Below are 13673 nucleotides of genomic sequence, written 5' to 3'. Positions count from 1 at the left end.
TCCATCTCTCAGCTGTACGCCACCTAGTTACAACCAAATCAACTACCTGCCTACTCACAACACTCATCATATCCTATATTTTAAAATAATTATTCTCATCCACTCATGAATGAGCATCTATTCATGGCAGGTCCTGTGCTAAGTGTGGGCATAAAGTCCCCATCTCTGAAACACTCACAGCCTAGTGGACAAAACAATCAGTCAGTCAGTGTTTACAAAGTGCCTGCAATTTTGAAATAACTTCTTTGCTTCAACAGAGGCAAGTAGAGTCGACTCAAAACGTGTTCGTACCTGTCCCATGTGGCTCTCTGTTAAGAGTATGTTTTGCTCTTGTTTTTCCAACCTGATTAAACCTTTTCCGGAGTCTGTCTCCTCTTATAATTAATTTCACAGAATGAAGCAAAGGACTGACACAAAGGAAGGTACTCAGCAAGCCTAACGGGAAATAAGTGTTGAGGAAGAACACAAGTCCCTGGCTCATCGCGGTCCCCCACCCTGCCAGAAGATGTCTTGGCCACCCTACTCTAATTCCATATCTCTTCCCATCAAGGGTAAGGCCAGCCAGTCCCGATCCCAAACTCCTCTGGGACCACTCCTGGGGCAAACGGCAACACATCCCTTACGAAGGGCAAACTCCGTGGAGATGTCTGTATCTGAGCCTGACGTTTTTCACCCCACAAAAGAGATCAGGAAGCTGGTAGGTGCCCGTGTAGGGTGCAGAGCCCCTGCTTTACTAGCTCCCCCCGAGCCTAGGACAGGTGACCAAGCCTTTCAAATAAAACTCTGTTGTTCGCTATGGGTTCGAAGCCTGGCCTCACCAGCATCTAACCGGGTGACCGGGCAGTCTCCGCACCTCTCTCTGCGCTTCAGTATCTTCACCCGCGAAGCGGACCCAATAACCCCGACCTCAGGGGCTCCCGGTGAGCAATCAAGCACCGCCTGCAAAGAGCTGTGCGCGCACAGCTGCTATTCGCTAAAGGGAAGGTGTTACTCTTTAGAAATGCGGCGGCATGGCAGAGCCAAGGGGCGCAGACTAAAGGCCAGAGGGGGGTTGGGGACAGACAGACGAAAGGGCAGGAGGCCGAGCAGGTGACAGGGCGGGAAGCTGCCGCCGGCAGCGCGGGAAGCGGCGGAGGCGGGCGGGCGCGGCTAACTGCTAGGGCGGCGGCAGCCCGCGTACCTCACCCACGGCCTCCTCCCCGGCCTCTCACCTCGTTTGATAACGTGCATCGCAGCTAGTGGCTGAGGCGCCGAGGGATGTGAGACGCGGCTGCAGCTCTGAGGCGCCGGCGGGATCGAGAAGGTGGCAGAGCGCGAAGGGTCAGGCTCGAGGGGTTAGTCGGGTGCAGGACCTGGAGTTAGGGCCAGAGTGCACTTTCCCTCCACTGAGCAGAGCAAGGCAATCTGAATCCTCTTCCCGCGCGCACAGCTACTATTCGCTAAAGGGAAGGTGTTACTCTTTAGAAATGCGGCGGCATGGCAGAGCCAAGGGGCGCAGACTAAAGGCCAGAGGGGGGTTGGGGACAGACAGACGAAAGGGCAGGAGGCCGAGCAGGTGACAGGGCGGGAAGCTGCCGCCGGCAGCGCGGGAAGCGGCGGAGGCGGGCGGGCGCGGCTAACTGCTAGGGCGGCGGCAGCCCGCGTACCTCACCCACGGCCTCCTCCCCGGCCTCTCACCTCGCTTGATAACGTGCATCGCAGCTAGTGGCTGAGGCGCCGAGGGATGCGAGACGCGGCTGCAGCTCTGAGGCGCCGGCGGGATCGAGAAGGTGGCAGAGCGCGGAGGGTCAGGCTCGAGGGGTTACTCGGGTGCAGGGCCTGGAGTTAGGGCCAGAGTGCACTTTCCCTCCACTGAGCAGAGGAAGGCAATCTGAATCCTCTTCCCGCTCCCGCCAGCCGCAACGCAAAAGCGGCGCGACAAAGCTCGCGGGATGTTACGCGAAGCTGCCAGCGCCGAGGCCGGTGGGCAGGCCTAGCGTAGCAGAGGGTTGACCTTGCCCCGCAGCCGCCATGTTGAGTGTGGGCAGGGCCCAGGAGACGGCGCCTCTCCCACCGCCGTGTTGGGTGTGGGCGCGCCGGCGTGAGCGCCGCTCTCCGGCCGCCATGTTGGGTGTGGGCAAAGCCCAACTTGGGGCCCCGCGGCCGGACGTAGCGCGCAGAGCCCGCCAGGCGTAGCCCCGCCTCTCTCCCCGGCAGGCCCCGCAGAAGTCAGGGCGGTTCGAGTACTTTTGAAAGAGCAAGACCTCAACCGTCCGCTTTTTCTTTTTTTTTTTTTTTTTTTGTATTTATAGGTTTAATTTATTAGATTGATTACAGTTGTTTAAGTACTTGGAAAGGCTTTACTGCTTAGGATAGGCATTTGAAGTAGTTCAAAAGAAAGCTGAACACATTACATTTTTTTTTTTTTTTAATCTTTATCCATCCTTTTACTTTTAACTTATTTATGTTTCTTTACTTACAGTGAGTTTCTTTTTTTTTTTTTCACACACACACACTGTATTTTATTTTTACAAGAGATAAATAGACTGACACCAAGCATTGTACATGGATGACCACAACAAAAGCAACAATGACCGTCCGCTTTTTCTTGTCTTGAAAACTGTTACATGATGATAACCCAAGACTGCCGTCAGAGCTGAGCTCTAGCCTGAGATCCGCAGCCGGAGGCTGGGAGCCCCAGGGCCCTTAGGGCGGCCTGAAATCTCGCACTCGGGTTGGAAGAGAGCCTTGCTAGGCCAAGGGCCTTTGGAGTTTATCTTGACGGAAATGGGAACGAGCCCTGGCAGAGTTTTGAGCAGGGCAGGGCTATGATCCATTTGCTTTTAGAATTATCCAGTGGATGTGGCTCGTGGAGGTAGAATGGACAGGACTTGGTTACCGAATGTGGGGAGTCAGAATAGGTGAGACATGACTTCACAAGGCTGGTGTAGAAGCTTCTGATTTGGGCTAGGCAGACTGATTTTTACGATATCTCACGTGGCATCCCCTCCCTAAAACCTTTCACTGGTTCCTTACTGCACTCAAGGTGGTTCCAAGGTTCCTGTGAAGTACAGTAATACCTCAAAGATATTGGTTCCAGACAACTGCAATATAGCGAGTATCACGATAAAGCAAGTCACACAAATTTTTTGGTTTCCCAGTGCATATAAAAGTTATATTTACACTATACTGTAGTCTATTAAGTGTGCAATAGCATTATGTCTATTAAAAAAATGTACATACCTTAATAAAAAAAACTTTGTTGCTAAAAAATGTTAACCACCATCTGAGCCTTCAGCAAGTGGTAATCTTTTGGCTGGTGGAGGGTTTGAAATATTGCAAGAACTACCAGATGTGACACAGAGACGTGAAGTAAGCAAATGCTGTTAGAAAAATGGCGCTGATAAGACTTGCTTGCCACAAATCTTCAATCTGTAAAAAACGCAATACTCGCGAAGTGCAATAAAATGAGTTATGCCTGTAATTCTCACAGTCACAGGTGATAAGTGAAGCCATACGGTAGATAGGGTCAGATGGCCTAGAGATAGGGTTGCCAGATTTAGCTAATAAAAATGTATCCCCAATATTTCATGGGACGTAATCATACTAAAAATTTGTTTGTCTAATATTCAAGTACTGCATCCTGTATTTCATCTGGTAACCCTACCCAGAGAGCTTTTGGGAATGTGTATGAGAGTTTCACTTTCCCTTGGCAGCGGAGAAATGTCTCTTCATCCTGTCTGCTATGCCACAAAGAGCACAGAGAACACAAGGAGAGTCAGTCAAAGCCAGCAGAGGTTAAAATCTCCTACATGCTTTATTGGACTTCAAAGAGTCTTATGAAATAACACAGAAAAACCCATGTGAGGGTGTCCAGGGGGTACAAGGCAGACTGCAGCCTAGCACCCTCCCAAGACCAGCCCCAGGTGGCCCCACCCCAGGCCCAAAATAGGATCCCAGAGTAAAGACACGGCAGGGAGTGGGGCAGAGGGAAAATACCTTTACAGCCATTGCAAAAACAGGGAAGGGAGAGAGTTGTCTAGAGGGTGGGAAGGGCGGGGGAGTGGTCACACAGCCACCTTGACCTACACCATCTTCCCTAGCCACCCTCTTCCCTAAACCGGCTGTGTCCTTCGTGAGCCTCTGGCCCAGGCTATGCAGTAACATGAAAATGGGGTCTGACAGGGCAAGTATGCGGTGCAGGCACTTGGGAAATTCAGGAGATTTCATTTTTCAACTTTAAACTGTCTTTTGGTTCAAATGTGACAACATCCTGCCCAACAGCTCCAGGGCCCCATTAGAGCCCTGTATCATAGCTGAGGCTCCCACGGCCACGGGAGCCCACTGTCCTGAGCCTCAGGAGTAATGACGCTTGGGGAGCATTTGGGCAGCACCTCTTATAGACAAACCCTCCTGCAGGGTGGGGGAGCGGGGATAAGAGAGAAGCAGGTGTGGGTGAGAGAAGAGAGAAAAGGTGACTGCCTTGTAGCCCACATCTCTGGCTTCCACTCATCCTCCAACTAGGAGAAGTCTCTTCCGATCCACCCCCTAGCCTAGCCTCTTTTCAGAACTCTAGTGGCTTGTTCTCTAGGAATTGGTTTCGCTCCCCCATGGACCCCTGGAGGCCTCAGTGAGCTCCAGGCCGAGGTTCCCTCTGGCCCACCACACTCCCAGAGAACAAACCGCAAATATTAGGTCCTAGGCCCCAGTGTGGGGCAAACAGAACCATCGTCGGCGGGGTGGAAGAGATCTGAGGCACAGCTGTCAGAAGTTACTCCCCCTCTCGTCCCCCCTAGCTGCTAGGGGAAGTTGGGGAGTGGTGGGAGGGAGGAGCCCGGAAGCAGGAGACAGAGAGAAACAAGAAACCAAACCTCAAAACTGGGACAGCAGAGACAGAAGCTGGAGCCCAGAGGCGGACCGGGAGCTGAGGGGACAGCAACTAAGACATGCACTGAAGTGGAGAGGAGTGACAGCAGCAGCCCACGGGTGGGAGGGAGGCAGGGCAGGCAGGTCATGGTGGTCAATTAATAAATAATGTTGAAGGACCCAAGGATACGGGGGGCAAGTATGTACAGTGCCCAGGCCCCAGGGCCAGCCCCTCCCATGCCCCATGCTGGGGGCCAGATATCTTGGAAGGGAGGGAAGGGGAGGCAGAAGACCAGGTAAGGACAAGCTGTCCCACAACTGCCACCCTCATCCTGCCTACTTCTTAAGAGGCTTCTTAAAGATTTTGAGGGGAAACTTCTTCCGGCCTGGGCTGGAGTCTGTCTCCTCACCAATGGAGCCATTATCCTCCTCAGCCACGGCCTTCTTGCCGGCCAGGTGGGGAATACGTGTATTTCGGCCAGCCTGCAGGGCTCGGCTGTCCCCAGCTGGAGACGGCGTGTCTGGGTCTGGGGAACTGGGGCTGTGAGAACGGGAAGAATCCAAATGTGGAGAACCACTAGGTGGGGCTGGGGAGCTCAGCTCCATCAGGCTGTGGGCCTTGTCCAGCCCGTGGTTCAGTGCCAGCAGTGCCTTCTTGGCCAGGGCAGGGCTGTCAGGCAGTTTCTCCACCAGAGAGACGGGATGGACCCCCTCAATCAGCCGGTGGCTGCCGTTGGAAGTCATGGCACTGAGAGCCTCATCTGCAGCACGGACCATCTGAGGAGGCTTGAGGACCAGACGCTGGCGGTCACTCATGTGGAGGGAGCACTCCGAATCGGAATGGGTCAAATCCCTGTAAGACAGGTCAGAGAGGAAGAAAGGGACACATAGAGGATGGGGGGCAGGGGGGAATTTGAAGAGGAGAGAGGGACCAAGAGAGAAGACAATGGCAGGGTAGGAAAATGGAGATGGAGAGAGGGGCAGGAGAGAGAAAATAGGGTGAATAGCAGGTGGGAAAGAGGGAAGAATGAGAAACAGAGGGAAGTTGAGCAGGCCATAAGCACGGGATAAGAGAGAAGGAAGGAATAGGGAATAAGGATAGATTGGAGAAGAGATAAGGAGAAAAGAGTAAAATTGGGGAGGAAGGAAAAGCAAAAGGAGAAGCAGGTAGAAATAAGGAGGACCAAGGGGAGAGAAAAAAAGAAAGAGGGAAAAGTGATGGAGAGAGAAGAGACAGACAAGAAGCAAAGACAAATGTCATTATACCATTATCTTTCTGGCAAAGGGCTTTCTAAGGCCTGCGCCCCACCCCTGATGAATGGCCAGGCCCTAAACCGGTGCAACCATTGGCTTCAATGCCACAGGCATCCTCCTCAATAAAATCTCTGCTTCCATAGCTGGCTAGATTTCTTAGGACTGAACCCTAAGCTAACACAGAACCCATATATTTCTCTGAGTCACCATTTTCCATGCCTTCCTCCCCCACTTATTCCTGTCACACCCTGGGACACATCCAGTCTGGGCCAGGCCCCAAGGAACAGGGCACATGCAATAAGTAGCCTGACCCAGCCTGGGGAGAAAAAGGTTAGAACAGCCTTGCAAACAATCCCTCACCCACCCCAAAAGGCCAAGATGCTGCCTCTTCCAACCCTCTGTCAGGATTCAAAGGAGGTCACAGAGAAGTGTTTCAGAGTTCAAACCAAAGCTGGCTGACAGCAGGAAGGCTGGGGTCTTTTTCAGAGCTCTGCAGACAGGGAGAATGTAGGGAGGCGTAGAAAGACAGGACATTGGCCTTTAAGGAGCAGTGGTTCAGAAGAGCTGCACGCTGGAAGTCCTAAGGTCTAATTCAATTTCCATCTCTGCCTGAGGCTTGCTGTGTGACCTTGGACAAGTCATCTAACCTTGCTGGTCCTCAATTTTGGCCAAATGAAGATAACACCAATTCAATTATCTTGCAAGACTGTTTGGAGGCCCAAATATGTTGGCAAAGCACTTGAAAATGTAGAAAGTATTGTGGGAATGAAGATGATGAGGCCAGTCAAGCAGGAAGACCCTTCCGTGGGCCAGTCACAAGAGGCTTCTTTGCAAGGCTGAGCTACGGGGACACGACACTGCACACTGGACATGCACACACAGAGGCAGCCCAGGATAGTCGAGACCCGTTAAGGGGCTGGCTGTTCCTAAGAAGACCATGAACTAATTCTGGACGCCACACCTCCTGCCTCTATAGACAAAAGGGTAGATATGGGAGTCCCCTGACAATCCCTTAATCCTCCTCCTCCTTTCCCAGAGGCCTGAGAACCCATGGCAGAGGCAGAGGAGAGGGCTAAGGGAAATGTTTAAACATCCAAGTCAGGAAACCAAAGGGAAAGGGTCATGAGTGGGAGAGGAGAGCCCAGCAGGACCCAGAAAGAAGGAGGCTGTGGGTGGAAAAATTAGGGAGGGCACCAGGCTCCAAAAACAGGCAAAAGCAGGAGGTTGGCTAATAGTTATTATAGGTTTAATTCTCAGCAGGAAACAATTAACTTAAGCAGCCATGCTGTGGGCCAGTACCTTCCTGAAGACAGGGGACAGCAGAGAACGATCCCAGCTCCAACTCCCATTCCAAATACTGTTTCAGCCACCTACTCTAGTGTTTATGAACTGTCTCATATTTGCTTTCATATTTCTGATGGTGTCCTTGCTTCTGTCTAAATGTGTCCTTGTTTCTCTAAGTCCCAAGATGATCCTCTCCGTATCCTGCCTTTTCCACACAGATGTGAACCACTGAGCATGGTGCCAAGGAAATTCTGGGGAGCAGCCACACCGGGATGAGGGGCCCTCTAGGCTGAGGAGGTGAGGATCCTAGGAGCCTACCTTTCTAATGCCAAGGAAGGACGAGAGGTCAAGAGGTTGGGGTCTACCCAGACTCACTCCTCCTGGCCCACTGCCCCATTTGGTCATGATTCCCATCCCTCTGTGCCTCCATCATCAACGAAAGCTGAGACTTCCAAAGCAAGAAAAGAACCTGGGAGGAAGCCTGGGTGGATATAGGAGGGGAAAGGCCCATTGAGGCAAGCTCACCTTCCCTCCCTGAATCTTTGAGACAATTCAGGTCAGGGGTGTCCCTCCCCAAAGGCTGGGCTGCCTTGGGCTCCCACCCCAAGCTACTAACCTTACTAGAGAGCCTGTTTGCCTTTAGAGATGATCCTCTGATGCATGGTGCAAAAGAAAATTCAGTAGTGAACAGGCCAGGCAGACGCACGTACTTCCCACCCTCCCTCCCCGCTGCCCTCAGCCTGGGCCTTGGAGCATGAGATTCACAGCATCCTCTAGTGCCCCCAACCCACTTCGGTCCTCTCCATCTGTATTGGGAAGGGCAGTCTCCCTGCCTAGGCTTTTGGATGAAAATGAGGATGAGGATGAAGATGAGCAGCTCTGCTTCTAGTAAAGGCTGTCCTTTTGTGAAAGAGAAAGGAACAGCCTTCAAGGATAATTATCCAGAGGTTCGAGGGGCAGAGCTAGAGAGATTGGTATCCAGGGTGAGGCAGGACCAAAAGGAAGCAACAGGGTAAGCCAGCTGCAACCCAGAGGCCAGGATTGAGCCATGGTCACAGCTTCAGAGATGAGCGGTCCTTCCAGAGGAGAGGGACTTCCTGAGGGTCCTCTAAGCTTGTTCAGGCGAGGTCAAGGCTACTATCTCTGACCCTAGCCTATCACCTTGAGCTATTAGCAGGGAAAGTCCCTGCAGCTGCCAGCCCAGGCTGTGGGAGAAAGCCTTTCACCAGTTCTTATACAGTTCACTTACTGAGACCTTGTGAAAGGACAAAAATATCCAACAGAGTGTCCTGGAATGGAAAGCCAAGTCCTAGTCTGTGTTCTGCTCCTAATTAGCTTTGGGGCCTGGGAAAAATTACTTAACCCTTCAGAACCTTAACTTCCTTCTCAGACATGAGTGTTTTAACGCCGGCCCGACCTATAAACCTCGCTGTCCAAAACCCCTAAATCTGTTCCCCCCCTTCTGAAGAGTAATTCCATGAAGGGTACTACATCCATTCAGTCACCCAAGCTAGAAACCTGGGCATCACCCTACACTCCTTCCTCTCCTCCACCCCTCAAAGCCAGTTACCAAATTAATCCTCTCGTTTCTATACCAAGACCTTGTTACCTCCCCTGATGGCCTACTGCAATGACTTCCAAATTCCTGTAGTCTCCCCATTCTTTCCTTTATACAGGCCACTAAAATGTTATTTCTAAAATGCAAATATGACCAATTCATTTTCTTCTAAAAACCCCTTTGCAGTTCTCCATCTCCTGAAGGGTAATGGCCAAAGCCCGTGGCCTTTCAGAACCCCTCATCATTCTAGCCTCATCTACTACCCCTTCCCACCAACACATAGCCAATGTTCTAACCACACATAGATCAGATTCTCTTGAAACTCTATGCCTGTGCATGTGTTTCCTCTGCCTAGAATACACTTTCTCCTTTGCCTGCACACAGGGTGCCAGCACAAATGTCATCTCTCTTGTGAAGCATTCCACCCAGGTTCACACTGTTAGCCATTCCTTCTTCAACACCCCCTTAGCACTTATCAAACTGTTCCAGAATCATTTATGTACCTCTCCCAGACCAGACTGCAATTCTTGATGGCTGGGATTGTATCTTATCATCTACGAATCCCCATGCCCAGCAGAGCCTGGCAGAGTAGGTATCAATAAATGTTCGCTGAGGGAGTGAAGGAAGTGAGGGCTCCATTGAGATAACAGATGTGAAAGTTTAGGCCAAGGTGCTATAGGACCGTGAGGGAGGGGGGTTGTTACTCATTTTTAGAGTCAGCAAACCCCAAACAGAGAAGGGAAGAAAGGCTTAGGGAGTTAGGCTGACCTTAAGGAGGAGTCGCAGGCTGGGAAAGGATAGGACAAGGAGAAGGTGCCCCACCGCACACCCCCCGCAGCTGACCAAGCAGCAGCCAGCAGGCAAAGGCCAAGGTAAAGGCAGCAGAGAGGCAAGGAAGGGAGAAAGGAAAGAGAAGAGAGACAGCTGGTACCCCAAGCTCTCTGAATGCCAAGGCATCACAGCGGTGCTGTAAGAAGGGGGTGGGTCAAGGTAGGGCTTCATCTGGAGGAAATAGGAAGTGCTGTGGTGGTAATAAACAGGGTGGATGTGGACGGTGGTGGTGGTGGTGATGGTGCTGGAGGTGGTGGCAGTGGTGGTGGTGGTAGAGGAGCAGGAAGAAGCAGAGGCAGATGGAGCGCTGGTCCCGAGGCCTTCAGAACTGAAAGACTGTCCAGATGAAAGGCTGCGCATTCGCCGCAGAGAGACCCGGCTTGTCAAGAAGTGGCCAGCCTCGCCCTCTACCAACCTCTGAGATCCCAGGCCATGCTGTGGTTCCGTCAGGCGCTGCCGGACGCTGCTGCTCTGCAAGCTGGGGGCTGCAAGGAGAGTGAAGAAAGTGTGAGGAAGGGCCAGCCTACTTTGGGCTGGTGGGAAGCAGGTTTGCCCATGGAGAAATGCTTACTGGAGACCACTCTGGGCCTTCAGTGGCCAGTCTGGAGAATGGGGCACCTCCTCCCCGAAACCTCCCACCAGGGGTCCTAAAAGGAAGGGGAAGTTGAAGATGAGGTACCCAGGTCAGTTTTAATGGCAATTCCAATGGAAGGAGACCTAGGGTCAACATTACTATGAAGGGAGACGGTAAGGCAGTTAGTGGGAAGGCACAGGCAGGACGGGGTAGGATAGGGGTTTGGGACAAGGTCCGGGAGGGCACTAAGAACCAGCCTTTTTAGAAAGCCAAACTCAGGAAATAATTCACAACTCAGACAAGGATTTATACACAAACATGTTCATCACATCATTATTAATAATTGTATGAAAGTAAAAATAAAGGTGGAACAACAGGAAAATGATAACACATCCAACTGCTGGAAGGTTACACAGCTATTAGAAATGATGCTTATGGGAATTCCCTGGTGGTCCAGTGGTTAGGACTCAGTGCTTTCACTGCCAGGGCCTGGGTTCGATCCCTGGTTGGGGAACTGAGATTCTGCAAGCCACGTTGCACAGCCAAATAAAAAAAGCTGCTTATGAGAAGATTTTTAAAACATAGAAAAATGTCTATTAAAATGCTCAGGGAAAACAAAAGGATACCAAATCTCATGTAAAAGGAATACCTTGAGCTATAGAATACACAAGACAGGAATTTGAAACAAGGCCTTTCTGTTTCTAGCTGTGACCTTGAGTAACTTACTTCCCTATTTTAATTCCTAATTTATAAAATCCTTCAGGGTTGTCATGAGGCTTCAAGATAATGTTTTTAAAGTACCTGACACAGTTCATGGCACTCAGTAAATGGTAGTGGTTATCATTATCTTGACCACATAAAAAAATTATTTAAAAATTCACAAACAAAAGACTGAAAGAGAAGGTACTCAAATATGATGGGATTACAGGTGCCTTTTTATGCCCATATTTACTCTTTTTACTATCCAAATTTCTTCTAATAAGCATGTACACAACAAAGAACCAGCTCTTGGATCAATGCTGCAAATCAAGCTCTTGGAAGATGAGGGCCACCATGCCCAGAGAAGGGGTATGTGGGTACCAGACAACTTAGAGATGTGCTAGAACATCCCTCTTGGGCTCATTCCCAGCTCCAGTTGAAAACAGAATTCACACCTTTGTTTTTTTCTCCTCTACCCTGATATATGGGCCTCCTTGCCTTCTCCCTAAAGATGGGAGAAAGGACACAGTTACATGGATGGCAGAAGCATTGGAAGGGCCACCAGGAAGAGAGCACAGTTCCATGGGGATGGAGAGCTAGGGAGGCAGGGCTTCTATGGCTGGTGGCTTTCGAGACATGAAAGGGAGGCTTAAGGGGAAGAGGAAGCATGGAATAGGGACGGGGAAAGAGAGACAGAAGGGGAAAACAGAAAGAGAAAAGAGGAAGAGGATCTTTCCTTCCCTCTTTCATCTCAGCCCAGCTAGCTGAAGGGCCACCAGGACATCTGTCTAGCTGGGCTGAAAGGAGAAGCCTAAGCCTTCCATCACCATGGCTGTTCTCTCTCAAGCCCTCAGCTGAGCAGGCTGATTCTTCTCACCTCCGAACCCTTCCCTGAAGTTAGTAGGGACTGTGGTGAGGGAATAGCAGGAGCAGGCAGGGGAGTGACGCAGGCAGGAGAAGGGGCCCGTGGGATAGGAGTGTTGGTTTAGTCCCAAAAGTTGGAAAAACAAAAGCCCCAAAGGGGCTCCTCAAACCCGGGTATTTCCAGAGGGACTGATCATCCGAGCCGGCGGATGTTGAGCAGAGAGAGCGGTCACTGAACCTACGCCCCATCAGCCAGGCAGCATCTAGGGTCCAACGGCCAGGCCAAAAGGAGAAGAGAATCTGATTTACAGAGGGCTTCACCCTGCCCCTCAATGGGATAAGGGAAGGGCCAGGGGGCAAGGGGTGGGTGGCTCAGAGCTAATGAAGGTCCCTCCCAACCCGGAGAACATGGGAGCCTTTAGATCAATACGTCAAGATCAAGCTCTACCTGTTAGTGATCTTAACCTTGCTGGGCCTTTGACTAAAGCCCTGCCAAGTTAACAGCCCAGGGAAAGAAGAGGCTTGCCCAGAGGCAAACTATCGTTGAAGAAACTTACAAATAAATCCTGTCTAGAGCTGGAATCCAGCCTGATTAAAGAATCTGACTTTCTGAAAGTGAGCCCCTAACCCAGCCCAGCTTTCTGCCATCCCCTCTGCACTGATGGGATATGGGCCCAGCACAAGAGCTTTTCCATAAAAGTCTATTCTATTTATCTAAAATAGCCTCTGATCCAGAGAAAAATTCAACAGGGTCAGTAAGGGGTATGTCCCTTCCTTCACTGAAGAATTCCCACAGAGTGCTGTCTCCTTCAATTCTGCTCTACTCAGCTCTTACCCCTCGCAGGGGAGAAAAGGAAGAGGGAAGACCCAGGACAGAGGGTGGGGATGGCCGAGAGTTCAGGTGGAAAGACAGACATGCTTGTGCAGGAGATCCCTCCTGGACAAGAATGTCTTTCTGGCTTGGAGGATTTAGGGCTCTTTCACTGTAAGGGACTATTGCTTCCTGGGGCCTCACACGAAAAAACAAAAAGAAAGAGACATCATTCCATTCAACTACTTTAGCGATTAAAAGTAAGGAATATAAAATTAAAACAAATTAAAGCAATAAGTAGTCAAAATGAATGCCATTTTTATATTATGAACCACTAAAGGAGATTATTTTTATAAAGGCAGATAGGAGGGGGGGGGAAAGAGAATAAAGGGATTAAAAAAAACACAAAGAGTGAAGGGAGACACACTTGACACAACAGACCCATAGGGCAAACAGAACATATAGCAAGGGAAAACCACCAAAAGGACAACTATAAAGGGGTATCTTGATGCGGATTGTGCTTTACTAACCAAGGTCATGAGTTAAACCATCTTGGTTTCTGCCCCATATGTTACTTAAGCACGGCAGAGGCCAACTTCTCAATCTGCACATCAAAGGCTCCTTCCCTCATCCCCACCCAAGAGGTCACCTACACTGCATGGACAAGGGTGACACCATCTCCTCATCCATGTCATCCACGTCGTCAGTCATGATGAAGTGGGCAGGGTTGGGGCGTGTACTACCCATCCAACTGGGATCTATGTTGAGGGCAGCCACCAGTGAGTGGATGCCAGGATTATTGACAATCTGGAAGCCACAGAGGATCTCAATCTGTTGCCAGCGGTGCAGGCGCTCCCGCAGTGCTGCCGTCACCTCGCTCAGAGCTTGCCTGAAGAGGGATGAAAGAAAATGGCAGGCATGGGCTGGGTGTGAGCCCCAATAGAAATGAGGTT

At 50.8% G+C, this 13673-nt stretch overlaps 2 protein-coding genes across 5 annotated transcripts in view; both read right to left on the bottom strand.

The window, feature by feature from the left end:
* Positions 1-2012, bottom strand: part of RRM1 (ribonucleotide reductase catalytic subunit M1) — a 42806-nt gene extending 40794 nt beyond the window's left edge. The window contains exons 1-2 of one of the 3 annotated variants that reach the window (XM_068554958.1): positions 1678-2012; positions 1212-1352 (exon numbers count right to left, since the gene is read on the bottom strand). In XM_068554958.1, coding sequence (XP_068411059.1) covers positions 1212-1230 — 19 coding nt within the window. In that variant the 5' untranslated portion in view covers positions 1231-1352; positions 1678-2012. The remainder of the gene's footprint in view (positions 1-1211; positions 1353-1677) is intronic. The other 2 variants (XM_068554960.1, XM_068554959.1) reach the window with 2 other exon arrangements.
* A 1761-nt stretch (positions 2013-3773) lies between these two features.
* Positions 3774-13673, bottom strand: part of STIM1 (stromal interaction molecule 1) — a 212441-nt gene continuing 202541 nt past the window's right edge. Inside the window, exons 10-13 of one of the 2 annotated variants that reach the window (XM_068555037.1) lie at positions 13374-13609; positions 12080-12172; positions 10188-10257; positions 3774-5698 (exon numbers count right to left, since the gene is read on the bottom strand). In XM_068555037.1, coding sequence (XP_068411138.1) covers positions 5182-5698; positions 10188-10257; positions 12080-12172; positions 13374-13609 — 916 coding nt within the window. In that variant the 3' untranslated portion in view covers positions 3774-5181. The remainder of the gene's footprint in view (positions 5699-10187; positions 10258-12079; positions 12173-13373; positions 13610-13673) is intronic. The other variant, XM_068555038.1, reaches the window with a different exon arrangement.

This window comes from Eschrichtius robustus, chromosome 11 (assembly GCF_028021215.1).
Source record: "Eschrichtius robustus isolate mEscRob2 chromosome 11, mEscRob2.pri, whole genome shotgun sequence".
NCBI lineage: Eukaryota > Metazoa > Chordata > Mammalia > Artiodactyla > Eschrichtiidae > Eschrichtius > Eschrichtius robustus.
Note: the sequence above shows the minus strand (reverse complement) of the source record. Positions and strands in the feature narration are given on the sequence as shown.